The sequence below is a fragment of the Danio aesculapii genome, chromosome 22 (assembly GCF_903798145.1).
Source record: "Danio aesculapii chromosome 22, fDanAes4.1, whole genome shotgun sequence".
NCBI lineage: Eukaryota > Metazoa > Chordata > Actinopteri > Cypriniformes > Danionidae > Danio > Danio aesculapii.
Genome location: NC_079456.1, coordinates 23,755,688 through 23,770,126, shown reverse-complemented (window position 1 = coordinate 23,770,126; position 14,439 = coordinate 23,755,688). Strand labels below are relative to the sequence as shown.

Sequence of the window (14,439 nt, the reverse complement as noted above, 5' to 3'; positions counted from 1 at the left end):
TAACCCTCTTTTTTGGTATTGAGTCTCTCAAAAAGTAATAAAATATTCCAATTTATGTCTGCTACAGTACAATTTAAGGCAGTGTACGAATAAATATTCCTGAAATGTACATTAATATCTACAATGTCGCTGTTGTAACCGACCCCAATATCGGATGTTTGTAACGCTAATTAAAAACATGGACATCGGTTTTAATATTTTGTCGTGAGTATTTGTTCTGATAATCTGATGTGCTTGTTAAAACATCTATGCCATCCACCGTTCATTGTTATTCATTTTAATTCACAACAAAAAAAAAATGTATAGGGCAAGCGTTTACATGAATTAAAACGTGTTACAACATTCTCGGTATTATTTTATCAAACAAAACGCTTGCATGAATCTTGCATATCCAATTAATCGAGAACATGCTGATTCAGATGATAACAGTTCTGTCATTTCACATTTGTTAACATGATCACAAATCTCATTATAAGCCAGACGTGAAATTATACTTTCTCACCTCAAAATAGTGTAAAAATATAATGGAATTACAATGCAGGAAAAAAACTGTTACAACTACTTCTGTCGCTTGAGGTTGGTGATCATGGTTGGTACTCATTCTAGTTGGTTAAACAAATGGTGTTATTATTGAAAATGTCTATCTATCTATCTATCTATCTATCTATCTATCTATCTATCTATCTATCTATCTATCTATCTATCTATCTATCTATCTATCTATCTATCTATCTATCTATCTATCTATCTATCTATCTATCTATCTATCTATCTATCTATCTATCTATCTATCTATCTATCTATCTATCTACTGATGCAAGTCTCGTGATGCCTCGAGCTGAGAAAACTGCTTTAGGTAATGATTAAAGATTAAGAAAATTACCAGAGGAATTATGTATCTATCCACATTTACCCACACGTCTCGATAGAGGCCTTGCGCATAATACAGTTGATGTATATTCAGTGCTCGAGCTGGATTTGTCGTAATTGACACTCACGCGAGAACCAAGGAACAGCCCCCATCTGCTGGTAGGATCGTTCGTGTCTCACCCTCATCCATCCCTCTCTCACCGCGGCACTGCTGGGGCTTCAGGACGGCGCTCAGCGGCTCACGGTAAAACCCCATTTTTTTGTATTGCTTTGGTGCGTGAAAATACCGTTTGAAATGGTGAACGACATATTAGGATGCTTTGCAGAGTTTCGGAAAATATTGTTTATGCATAATTGATGAGGAAAGACCTTAATTTAGCCTACACACACGTAGAGCTATATATATATTTAGGGCAGGTGAACCAGGTAAAAGTTAATACGGGCGAAACCAACACAAATACGACGTAGATTGCAAATCGGACTAAAGATGCATATTAGAGCTTGATTCTATTTGCATAATATTTAAATGTTAAGGTATTTAATTTAAATGGTATTATCTTGAATTGTGAAATTATTGGAAATAGCCTATACCTAAATATAAATATTACAGTTGTTAATCTGTTTATTTGATCTATTTTTCGTTTGAAAGAGATACATTTGGTGATCTTGGAAAAGACATGAGAGCAATTTTTAATATATATATAATTGACTACAAGTTGATTCGTATTTGTGTGTAAGAAATACAATATGTTTGCGTGGAGCAGTGGGATTAATGATATCTTATTAAATATCTAAGTGAAAAGCTTTTGATTATTTTTCGATGATATATTTATTCTGAAGCAAACATTTTTGAAAGCAATTGCAAGCGACACAGACTGATTCGTATAACCCATGAGAAAGTTGCATATGTAATGCATTTGAGCTCATTACAATTTGACATGATTTCTGGTCGAGCAAATTAATTCACATAAAGCTTATTTAGTCTCTGAAAGATATTATTTACACATCAAATAAATGTTTTTTCCGTTGATTTGATACATTTAACAGAGACAAACACCCGCAAGACTGAGAGCTGTAATTTCTCATTTTATCTTCAAGATTAGATTTCTCTTTCTAGAAATGTGTTCTAATTGGTCAAATAGTTAATGAATGTAGTTTGACCGGGCATGGAAAGTCGAATAAATATTCCCAGCATAATTAAAACAACTAATAAATTGTAATGAACAGACAGAAGAAAATATATAGCCTAAGGAAGCGTTGTCTGTCTAAACTAGACTTTCGATTTTTGTTTAAATAATAAGAAAGATAGTTGCAACGATCAAATCCCTTTCTAATATGCACATTTCATGAATGGCGTGTGTAAATTTAAGAACACAATGCTCTTGCAATAATTCATAAAATAGGCCTAATTAAAATGCTTTGTGTATAATGAAGAGATGCATGAATGTCGCCTAATCCATGCACCCTTTGATATTGTTACTAAAACGAATAATTGGATTTAGGTTGCTATTAAGGATTGTTAGTAAATTGTTATTATTCTTAAATAAATTTCACGATCATCTCTCGTATACATTCGTACAGAAAAAGAAATTGTGGCAATGAGATTCATTTGACGCTTGACATCTGAAAAATCAAAGAATGTAAACAACTGCTTATTCCTCCTCCCAACAGCATCGCTCCCCCCTTCCCTCGCTTGCTCCTTTCTCTCTTTCTCCCGAAAACACACATGAAGAGAAAGACCATCACACACAGACACACACCTTTATGGAACATTCTGACAACTTTTTAAATTATGCCACCACTTTAGTTCATTTTAATTGTACATATGTCATACACTGTACTCAAAGGATTAGCGTCTTTTATACCTTACATTCACCTGAATTAATGCAGTACAAGGTATATATATATATATATATATATATATATATATATATATATATATATATATATATATATATATATATATATATATATATATACATATACATATATATATATATACGATGTGATATTGTTCTTTTCTGCTATTTGGTTTAATTATGCATGACACAATCTGTACTTTGCGATAAACTAAACAAGCAACTCCCTGACAATTTTCAAAATACATTTTTCCAATAAGACACAAAACTACAAGAGAGGTCAGATGAAGTACTGTGTTCACAGTCTCAATAATTCAACACTAATTTCAATTACACGCATTTACAGAAACTAAAAACTACATGGAAAAAAATGTAAGCCTTACAAAAACTGTCAAAACGCCTCTGAAAAGAACTGAACGTCCACACCAAGTGCTTTCAGTGTTTACAATCTCAATTAAACACTTATTTCAGCTACACGCATTTACAAAAGCTAAAAACTACATGAAAAAATAGAAGGCCTTGAAAAAAAGTCAAAGTGGCAAAACACCAGCTAAAAAGAAGTAAAAGGTCTATACCAAGTGCTTTCCAAGCTCGTGTTGCCCATCACCATCGGTTTGAAGAGAGAGTGACAGGTCTTTGTTGGTGAATAGAAATCAGTGGCATTGGAGAGAGGGAGGACTCCTCCTACCCAATTACCCAAGCTGGGCAGGCGTTTGCTCTCTTCACAAATAGGACACAGGATCTCTAACACACACAGTCCCAAACCTGACTTTCACGCATTCGGATCCCCAGTTGGAAATTGGGACTATCTTTAAACCCACGTTAAAAACATCCTCCAGACTTCAGTTTTGCCTTATATCGTCCGGACTATACTTTTTTTCTGACGTTGGAGAAAGTGGACTGGTTCTCCTGACTGTTCCTGCGCCGTCCATCAAATTCCACCGGCTTAATATTTTTTTGTAACACATTGATTGCATTTTGTTGTGAATCTGTTGGTGTAGATCCACTCGGATGTTTTAAGGATCCGGAAAGCTGTATATGGAAGTTGTGGGGTGCAAGGCGAAAGAAAGCAGTTGCACATTGCGTCCAGCAGCCATGCTTTTCCACGGCATCTCTGGGGATCATATTCAAGGGATCATGGAGGAGATGGAGAGGAGATCTAAATCGGAGTCTCGACTAGCAAAAACCGTCCAGATGAACGGACGGGAGACGGTAAGAATTTGTGTTTTGGCGTGCATTTTACGTTTGAGCAAATGTCAAACTCTACCGTCGCTATATACACCTCATAGTTTGTAACCCACTTTTAAAAACGTAGCGAAAACATTTGTACGATTTTAAAACATTAGCAGGCCTCTGGAAACATGCAAAAAGTAATTACGGAGGGTTTCAAAAACATCTGAAATGTCTGGCAAGTAACTATAAAGCATTGAGGGAGTGATATGCCAAAATATTTTCACATTTGAGCTATAATCTACAGATGTTTAGCTAAATTTTATTTTAGCAGTTTCACAACATTCCTTATATATATAAATTAGGACCAAGAAGTCCAAAAAACGACAAAAATAAGAGCAACATGCTTTTAATAAGCAAGTGGCAAAATATTAAACAGTTAATGAACTGTAGGCTTGTATTAAATTTAATAATAATTGTTGTAATTAGAAATAAGCATTTTTGGTAAACGTTTTTTAATATAAATTTATAGTTTAGACTGGGCACACATTGAAAATGAAATCAATGCACAGAACAAACAAATGCATTGTGTAGTTATGCATTATATCTAATTTTGGTTTGATAATTGAGAGAGCACTAATATTTTTATTAAAAGCATAAAAAATATAAATACACATACATAGTTACATTTAAGATGCATTTTTTATTTGTAGTTCTATTTCTATCATGGCAAACTTAATTACTGTCGTGTATTTTGATTAACGCCAAAACTTTTATTCACTCCACCTCTTTGTTTTTTTTTTTTTTTTTTAAAGACTATGCCCTCCATGAGCCCAGAGAAGCCTGCGCTGTGCGCCGGCTGCGGTGGTAAAATCTCCGACAGATACTACTTACTTGCCGTTGATAAACAGTGGCATTTAAGGTGTCTCAAGTGTTGTGAATGTAAACTGGCCCTTGAATCCGAACTGACGTGTTTCGCAAAGGATGGCAGCATTTACTGCAAAGAGGATTACTACAGGTAAGCTTTATATTTGAGGCTTAAATCTTGCATTAGGCCTGTTTAGTAGGCCTATCTTTTTTTTTTCGAGCACCCATAAAGGCTGGAGACATCTGAGCTAGTGTAAGCCATTGACCCATATAGTGATCTTCAGTGATTTACTGACACGCCTAAATTAATCTAATAAACCTAATTAATTCATGCTCAGTGCGTTTATTTTTCTATTTAATTTTTAGCCGGTTGTTTTTCAAGGAAAACGAATTATGTCAGACTATAGAAGATGTAACTTTTTTTTTTAATAAATTTACACATATGTAAATAATAGCAAATTTGTGCATTTAAAAAAGATTTAGATAAAAAAAAATCTAAATTTCACGTGCACTCTCTTTTTATGTTAAACGTATTTGTTAATGACATACTAAAATTTTTCATCAATCTATGTTTGATTGTAAATGGTGTGTGCTGTTCCAGAAGGTTCTCCGTGCAGAGATGTGCCCGCTGCCACCTCGGCATATCCGCTTCGGAAATGGTGATGCGCGCCAGGGACTCCGTGTACCATCTGAGCTGCTTCACCTGCACCACATGCAACAAAACACTGACCACGGGTGACCATTTCGGCATGAAAGACAACTTGGTTTACTGCCGGGTTCACTTTGAGACCCTTATTCAGGGAGAGTATCACCCTCAATTAAACTACGCTGAATTAGCGGCCAAAGGCGGAGGGCTTGCGCTGCCTTACTTCAATGGCACTGGCACGGTGCAGAAAGGAAGGCCGCGGAAGAGGAAGAGTCCGGCGATGGGGATTGACATCGGCTCTTACAGCTCAGGTGAGATGTCAATTTACAGCTGCTTAGTGGCGTTGCTCACCATTTATTTTAGTTTATTTCTGAGTGTTCGTTTTAGTTTAATTAGCTGAGTAATTCGATTTTTATTTCGAATCTTTCGGCTTTCGAACAAGTACGATCAGGACAAATTAATTTAATTAAACTGTCGTTTAAATAGATATTAACATAGTTTTAAATGTAAAAGTCTAATCTCTCTAAAATGATTGTGTCAAATGTCTTTATATGTTTGATTATGATATAAATGCATTCTCGGCTATAATTTTAGAGTTTTCGATTTGTACAAAATTACATTCTTAAAAGCGGCATTATTAAAAAAAGTTTTGTATTGGCATCGATAGTTTCACGAACTGTCCTTTTTCAATTTCATGAAAGGTAATTTTGGTGAAATTGTCTTTTTTAGGTTATTAAACTGTGAAAGAAAAATCTTTAAACATTTTTTAAAAGCTCATTTAGGCAACCACAAAATTCTTCAATGGCATCACTGTTAAAAAAAAACAACATTTAGTTCCTTCTGGCACATTTATTTTTAACATAACGTGAGAGCTTTTTGGGGGAAAGTGGGACATATTTAATAGGCTACTTGTTCTGCGCAATTATGATAATTAATAATGAGCTAACACGGCGTCAACCATGCCATACATTGAATTTACATTGGATACACTGGATTCTATTTCCTATAATATCAAGATATTAGTTGCTTCATGTTTTCCAGTTGGACCATTTTTGTTACAAAAGGTTCAAAGCTGGTCTAGATAATGGATCAACCTCAGTATCAAATCAACCAGTTATCCAGCTACGATCTTCATAATCATCTTGATGTTTTTGGTTGAGTTTTTATGTGTGTGTAGTTTTTAAATGCCTGCACAAAATAATTACTGAACTATTTAAAGTCACTGTCCCACTTTTGTTGAGAATCCATTTCACTTCTTGCTCAGGTGAAAAGCTGTGCAATAGCTGTTCTAATAGCAATTTTTAATCGTTATTTTACATAAATTAAATCCTTTAAAATATATTTAAATTTAGGTATGATAAATGCTGCGCTCCATCGCGGATACCCCCCCCCCCCCATGTCCTGAATATTAGTTCACACTACATTGAGAGTAGATTACTGGCCTACATGCATATAATGTTGCAGTATTACAATTTACTAAAATAATACTATGCGTCTATCAGTGATGCTGTACGGTAATGTAAAGTGATTTTTCCTCGACGCTTGTCCATGTTTCCTCGTTTTTAGCTGAAATTTTATTTCAGCAGGAACATTGAACCAAATATCGCGCTTGTGTCTTGTTGACTATTGGGTCTGATTAATTATAGGCCTCTCTCATTAGTGCGTCATCAAACATCTAATTTGAAATTCTCCAAGGACTGAACCCGTGACCCAGCCCCACGTGCGAGAATCACAGCAATGTAGATCCCTCGCCTACAGGCCTGTATTTGCCCTCATAATACCAGTCATTATTTCTCATCTCTCGCTTTTATAAAAAAAGAAAAATCTCCTTTTTGAATTCGGACGCACGTCACAATGCATCCCCGCTGCGCCTGTTTTGTTTTGGCTGTTACAATTACTGTCTGCTTGGAAAAATGTGGCTTTGTATGCCAAGTTTCTGCCGTTCTTCATGAATGGAGAGAAATAAGGGTAATCTGCCTGTTAATTGTTCTCCGTTAATTGAATGTGACGTCGGAATCTCTGGCTCTCAAACAGCTCCGATTCAGCCATTTGAAGGTCATTGCTGTTCTCAGGACACAAGCGCGCATATTTACAGCAGTTACGTTTACGCACATCAGTCCCACTTTAAACTTTGCTTTTTTTTGACACTAAAATGTTGTGAAGTTTGTAATATGTTATCAAGCTGTAGTTTGTCTTACAAAATTAAATGGTTGTCGGATGTAATAATGTCACGTAATCGGTGACTGTGGACTGTTTTAGATTATTGTGATGTCGTTGTCATTATTAAATCATTTAAGATTTTTTTTTACCCATGCAAAGTTATTCTTTTATATTTCACCTTTATTATTATTTATCTTTAGGGTTTTTTTAGTTCAGTATGCATGTTGCATACGCGATCAGATTCATTTTACATTCACAATTAGCCTATAATTAGTTTTAAACGCGTTTTGCATTTTAAAATGATATATAATTAGTTTTTCCACACCATTTAATATTTTTATATTAGTTAAAACGACCCAGCAGGACTTGTTGCATACATATTTGCAGATAGAGACCTCTTGTGGCAAAAAAGAAATCTGGATCGTAAAGGAAAATCATTTTGCTCCTGTGATACCTTTATAAATTCAACATTTATAATTCTAATCTGTTTTTATATCTGCAAATACACACATAAATGATCATCGTTCGAATTAATAACCACATACATAAAACAGAGCAGCGATTTAACATGGCGTACAGCTGACACGTGTGGTTATTAAATAATTCGAGCTATTCTTGGCATGGATTTGGTATTAATGGCTATATTTATTTAAACGCCATAAATGATCAAGTACAGTAATATAAGATGCCATATAGGTGACGCTATTCATCCTGCCAAAAATCTTAGATGAATATTATAATAAATTGCTACATATTATTTTAAAGCAAACATTCTTTGTTCTGAAATTAAAGTGTGTATAAATGCATTTAGGGGAAATCGAATTTATGTGTTTTTATGATTTTACATTAATAAGGACTGAATTAACACAATTGTGATTCATTTTATGTTTTTTTTTTTTTGGTGATTATGCAAAAAAATAAATAAATTCAAAACCTTTATAATGGAACATGGTTAGTTAGAGTAATAAAATATTCATTATTAGATTTGTTGTGGAACTGAAAATTGACAAAACATGACAGCAAAGCTGTTTTGTGTTGCACTGTTTCTAAATCACCAATGTCTAGTTTGAACAATCATATTCACATTAAATATCATTGTGTTCTTTTTTGATCTTTGACAATAATCTTAATAATTCTCATTGCTTTATTTTTGCCCAATTTAGGTTGTAACGAGAACGATGCGGACCATTTGGATCGGGATCAGCAACCCTACCCTCCTTCCCAGAAGACCAAGCGCATGCGTACATCATTCAAACACCATCAGCTTCGCACCATGAAGTCCTACTTTGCCATTAACCACAACCCCGATGCCAAGGACTTAAAACAGCTCGCCCAAAAGACAGGACTGACCAAGAGAGTTCTTCAGGTAAGAGTCGCCACACAGTAGACTCCATTTCACATCCACACCAACACTTTTCATCCCATCCTTTGAGTTTCTGTTTGAAATCCATCCATCATTTTTGGTCATGTAGTTACGGTTTAAATTTCAGAGGCTTAATTCAAGGGGCAATACTTATGCACCGAAAAAGAAAATCCATTAGGGAGATTGATTTGGAGCATGGTCCATGTTTTTTAGTAGAATCCCTAGCAAAAGCAGAGGCCTTGTAGAGCCTTTCGATTCACTTTGGCATTGTTTAGTAGTGATTATCTTTGTGATGTTAACCCTCGTAACACATTCTAAATATGTATACTGTTTATGCATTTCAGGTCCGTTTGTTTTTAAAAAACTGTCATAAATTGTGTTTTAAACTGAAAACATTGTATTTTATTAAAAAGAAACTTCATAGTTATTAGCAAATACATAAAAAATGCAATGATACAATGGTATTAACATTTGATTACAATGTAATTGTAGCATTTACCTTTTTATTAAAGTAAAAATGTTAACGTTTTAGGACAAAAAAAGTATATTGTTCATTAATTATGAGAAATTGATAACTTATTGCATGGTATTTATAAAAACAATGATAATTACTTGTATTAACCCATTGAAATGAATGGAACTGAAATAATTTGTATTTAAATTAATTAAAACATATATTTAGTTCTATCAGAATAAACTAAATATGTCTCTGAAAACATTTAAAACAAAATTCTTGAACTTTTTTAAGGAAAATGCATTTTGATAGCCTGCAATAGGTGTATCTTTACATGTTTTCCAGAAATAAAGTCATGTTCAAAATAACCTGAAGGTCAAACTATTAGAAAAAATCTGTAAAAAAAAATTGATGTCTATTTTGAAGCATTTGACATGTTTGGTTCCATACTAAAGGCCTTTAATGCAACATTTAGATTTAGATCTAGATCTCATCCATGTCAGAACGGACCTGAATGCGTTATGAGGGTTAAAAGTTTTAACTTGCAAGTATAGGCAAAAAATGACAGTAATTGGAAGCACAGCACAAAACGAGTAAAGACACTGGGATTGGTTTGCAGGTTTGGTTCCAAAACGCACGGGCCAAATTCAGAAGGAACGTTTTGCGGCAGGAGAATGGGGGTGTTGATAAGGCTGACGGCACGTCACTTCCACCGCCCTCGTCCGACAGCGGTGCTCTGACCCCACCAAGCACAGCCACCACACTAACTGACCTGACCAATCCCTCTATCACCGTAGTAACTTCAGTCACCTCTAGTTTGGACAGCCACGAATCTGGGAGCCCCCCACAAACTACCTTGACAAACCTTTTCTAACACGGAGTTGCTTTTTTTTTTTGTCTTTATCCCCTTTTATTTTCAGATTCTATTTTTATTTTCCACAAAAAAAACGAAAAACAGCAACAACAAAAAAACCTTTTGGCGACCACCAGAAAGACTTTGGAAATGTAAGACGAGACCTACTAAATGTGTAGCATTTGCAACCGCGTGGCAGCTGAGTTTGTAGTACTTGTCAATGATTTGTTTTTTGTTTTGTGATCTGGACATTAATTGTATGCGTTTAATTTATTTAATTTGAGTTTCTGTTAGAAATACCAGTTAAACAAAGACAAATGGGACCCACTTTTTATGAAGTGTCATTAATTACTATGTAATAACATTGTAATGAATCATTTGATACAATGTACTTATCATGTAGAGACATGTATTTAGATTTTGCTTTAATCTGTAATCAATTTCTGTAAATTCATCTGTAATTACACTACCTTTATCCAATATCAGTAGCTGCAAAACTGTTTTGCGATACAGCATGAACATTATAAATACATTGTACCTAATATATAGATGCGAATGCATAGTATTTGAAGACACTTTATATAAAGTGGGACTGAATTTGATAGCATACAGTATATGGTATTGCATTATTTGCTTTAAAAGCTATGTTCAAGTTTAACCCGGGACATTTTTTGTATTGGGAATGTTTCCCTTGAGCTCAAATGCCAAGTGGATGTTGTAACCTCAATTTTGGTCAATATTATCACTGACGCTGGACTGTAATGTCGATAATTGTTTGAAACGTTACCACCTAATTTGCCACAGTGTGGTGCGAATAGGATCACACACTCCTAAAAAAAAGGTTCAGGTTCATAGAAGAAGAATATTTGGTTCCCTTTTAGAAAACGGCCCTTATAAGTGAACAAATTTTATTAGTTCAAAGAACATTTTAAAAATCTAGGTAACTCTAAAATACAATAGAAGAACCATTTTTGGTTCCCCAAAAGAATCTTTTAGCAAAGAACTAGTTTGACTAAAGTTTTTTAAAAATGGATGTTTAAACATTCTGCCAATAAGGAACCTTTAATTTTAAGAGTATAAAGTGGCCTGGATTGCTTTTTTGGGCTTCAACTAGTTGAACAACTGTTCTGAATTGAGATATCCAACGCTCAGTGACAATATGGTGCCCAGTAGGAAGCATTCTGAGTGATTTGTGAATGCTAAGCAGGAAGTTAATTAGAAACGACACACATCACCCCATTTTATTCTGGTCTCCCCCCCACCCCTGTTTTTGTTAATGTTTTGCCACCGGACAAACCAAAAAAAAAAGAAAAAAGAAAACAAAAAAGAAAAAGCAAATCCCATTTACAGCTCAAGTGCGAGATGTTTGGGTGGCTCCTCGCTTTCCTTGTGTGAAGACAAATTTGTTCTGTTGTAGAACAAAGTGGTACACTAGATCTACTTCATGAAGTAGATGCTTAACTCAGTTCTACTATGTGCCTTATGCGACTTGGAAGAGAGTTTGTGAAATTCAGGAGATACATGTTTGTTTGTTAAATGATTTCCATCCTCGGAACGCCTCACTAGTTTTGTACTGTTCTGTTTTTCATCTGATTTTTCTTTTCTGAAGATCTTTTTTAATGGTGTATTCTGTTACAAGGGGGCGGCGATGTCATAGAAGGCAGTTGTGCACTCTTTCAGAACTAGTTGGAGAATCATATATATATTGATCTTCGTGTTAATAGTACAGTACGTGTTCTATCAAGATTGTCCATGTTTCCTTGTTTCTTGAAAAAAAGATGGTGTATAGAAACTATTTCCCCTTAAATATTTATGGACCAAACAGTTGTTATATCTTATTAAATTTGTGTGAATAAAACTACTTTGCTTTACCAGCGTTTTATTTTTCATTACACAAACCATTTTATTTGTGTGTGTGTGTGTGTGTGTGTGTGTGTGTGTTGCTTTCAGATTTAAACCTCTGCTCACAACCAAACAAAAATGACAGATCGAACCTTGTCTTGCTTTCATTCTGACATCGATTTCAGACTATATTCTGTTTCTGTTGTTAAAGTAATGCCCCATGGATTTGACCCAAAGCCCTGTAGTCAAGAAAAGATGCTTTTTAATGCATGAACATGGCTACTTTTTTCACAGAAATGCCAGCCTAGAAAGATCTTTTTTTTGAAAAATTAGTAAACGTAAACCTCTCAAAGCAAGGTTGCTCTGTAGTTTAATATATTGTTACTTTATGATTTTTTTTCAGGGAGAACAAATCTTGGGGCATTACAGCAATACTTCACGACGTTTGAAAATTCCCTAAAGTATTAAAAGAAGCTTTGATCGGAATTCTTCACCATTGAAGACAAAGACAGTATTAGGATCAGATTTTAGTCATTTAAAATCTACCAAAAAAAAAGAAAAGAAAAGAAAATGATGTTTTTCGAAATCTTTTTGTTTTTCCTCTTAAAAAAAAACATCCTGAATGTTTAAAAATCTTCTTCCACGATATTTTTTGTGACTGTAATGAGGCTAAAAGGCAAACTAAGCTGTACAGTATTGTAGATACATAACAGAGCAACCTTGCTCCAAGAGGCGACTGCAGGAGACGGATCTACGCACGCATGCATGTCTACACACACACACATATACACAAACTACCTTGTAATTCTGCTTGCTGTAAAACATTCCTGTGCAACAAATGTCACTTATCATGAACGCACAGCCTTCCTAAAACTTGGCAGGAAAATGTCCGACCAGGAGAAGCTGGAAAGGAACACCATATGGCTGTGTTTAAAATACAAGTTATGGGAAGAGAAAAAAAAGAGAAAAATTCTGCATGCACTTCACATTGTTGACGGCTATTTCAGATGGATATTATTTTAAATTGATGTTTCATTTGTTGTCTGTTGTGTACTTAAAGGATTTTTCTTGTAAATTCAAACCTTACAGACAAAATCGACAGTTTAAATACGTAAACGCATGCTTGATTTGACAACGAAAACTGTTTATCTTAGGAAAAACATTTGGGTTTACTGCTTTTCATAGTAATACATTGTTGTGGTGTTAGATTAAAAGACAAATATGAATGAATAAATAAAATAAAGAAGGGGAATGATCAGATTTCACTGTCGGTGTTTTAAAATGTTTTGTTGAAATGTAACTCTCCTAAAATAAAGATTGTGTAAAGTCCGAGGGGAAAGAAAGGCCACATGGGGGCCTAGTAAACACTAAAGTGTTGAATTCCTGCTATGCCAGACGTGTCAATGAAGCTTTGCGCCGGATGACCACAAAACCTAATTCTTTTCAGTCTGTGGGCAATTTCTTCATTAAAAAAAAAAAAAAACCGTATTCAGGCAGACTCAAATGCGCTTTAAACACTGAATCTGACTGATTTCAACTGTCAAATTAGGTAGAAATGCACACTGTACTGCTATAAAATCTAAAATGCTAAAGTAAATAAAGCTGGGTTTACCGTGAGTCATCAAACATAAGGCTGGGAAATGAGACCTTGACATCAAAAGAGGATTTTTTTTACACACTTGGAGGAGTGGAATGGTCAGCGTAACCAGAAGCTAACAGGAAGACTGATGCTGTCCTCCCTTCAAAAACAAAACACAAGGAGACACACTGCATGAGGAATCAGGAAGGTTTGTGAGAATTCTGTTTACATGTGCATGCTCTCTGTTTATGTCACAAAAATGCCTATTTTATTTTTAAATACACGGCAACATATTATTAAAAATGACTACGCTATTGAAAGGATGGTTCAGTCAAAACTGAAGATGATGTCAGTATTTATTCATCCTCATGTTGTTATTAAGTTCTTCTGTCACAGTTGTGTCTTCTAATAAAAGGTTGAATACTGTATTGTCTCAAACCATGTTTAGATTCATTTAAGACTGCAATTAAAAGTCATGAATTTCAATATTTGTAAAATTATTTCATGGTAATGTTGGATAATAATGCTGCTAAAACTTGTAAAATAAGCACACTAAGACATTTCAGTGTCTGGATGGAATTCAATTCACAAAATTGCTTTTGTACAGAAAGAATGTACAGTTGAAGTCAGATTTATTCGCCCTAATCCCCACCCTCCCGCCCCCAACCTCCACCTTTAAATTTAAAAAAAATGTTTCTCAAATGATGTTTAACAGAGCAAGGAAACTTTCACAGTATGTCTAATAATATTTTTTTCTTCTAGAGAAAGACTTTTTT

General features: G+C 34.6%; 1 protein-coding gene across 4 annotated transcripts; it reads left to right on the top strand.

The window, feature by feature from the left end:
• Window positions 1-1,026: 1,026 nt before the first annotated feature.
• lhx9 (LIM homeobox 9) lies at window positions 1,027-14,089 on the top strand. Of its 4 annotated transcripts, XM_056448092.1 has the most exons (6): window positions 1,027-1,114; window positions 3,731-3,941; window positions 4,715-4,917; window positions 5,368-5,723; window positions 8,736-8,938; window positions 10,009-12,113. In XM_056448092.1, the coding sequence occupies exons 2-6, from the start codon at window positions 3,768-3,770 to the stop codon at window positions 10,261-10,263; spliced, it is 1,191 nt and encodes a 396-aa protein (XP_056304067.1). In that variant the 5' UTR covers window positions 1,027-1,114; window positions 3,731-3,767; the 3' UTR covers window positions 10,264-12,113. The 4 variants fall into 4 exon arrangements, with proteins under 4 accessions (XP_056304067.1, XP_056304069.1, XP_056304068.1 ...); XM_056448094.1 differs by lacking the exons at window positions 1,027-1,114; window positions 10,009-12,113 and adding an exon at window positions 12,488-14,089 and having other exon boundaries at window positions 3,445-3,941; XM_056448093.1 differs by lacking the exon at window positions 1,027-1,114 and having other exon boundaries at window positions 3,445-3,941; window positions 5,371-5,723.
• The last annotated feature ends 350 nt before the right edge of the window (window positions 14,090-14,439 follow it).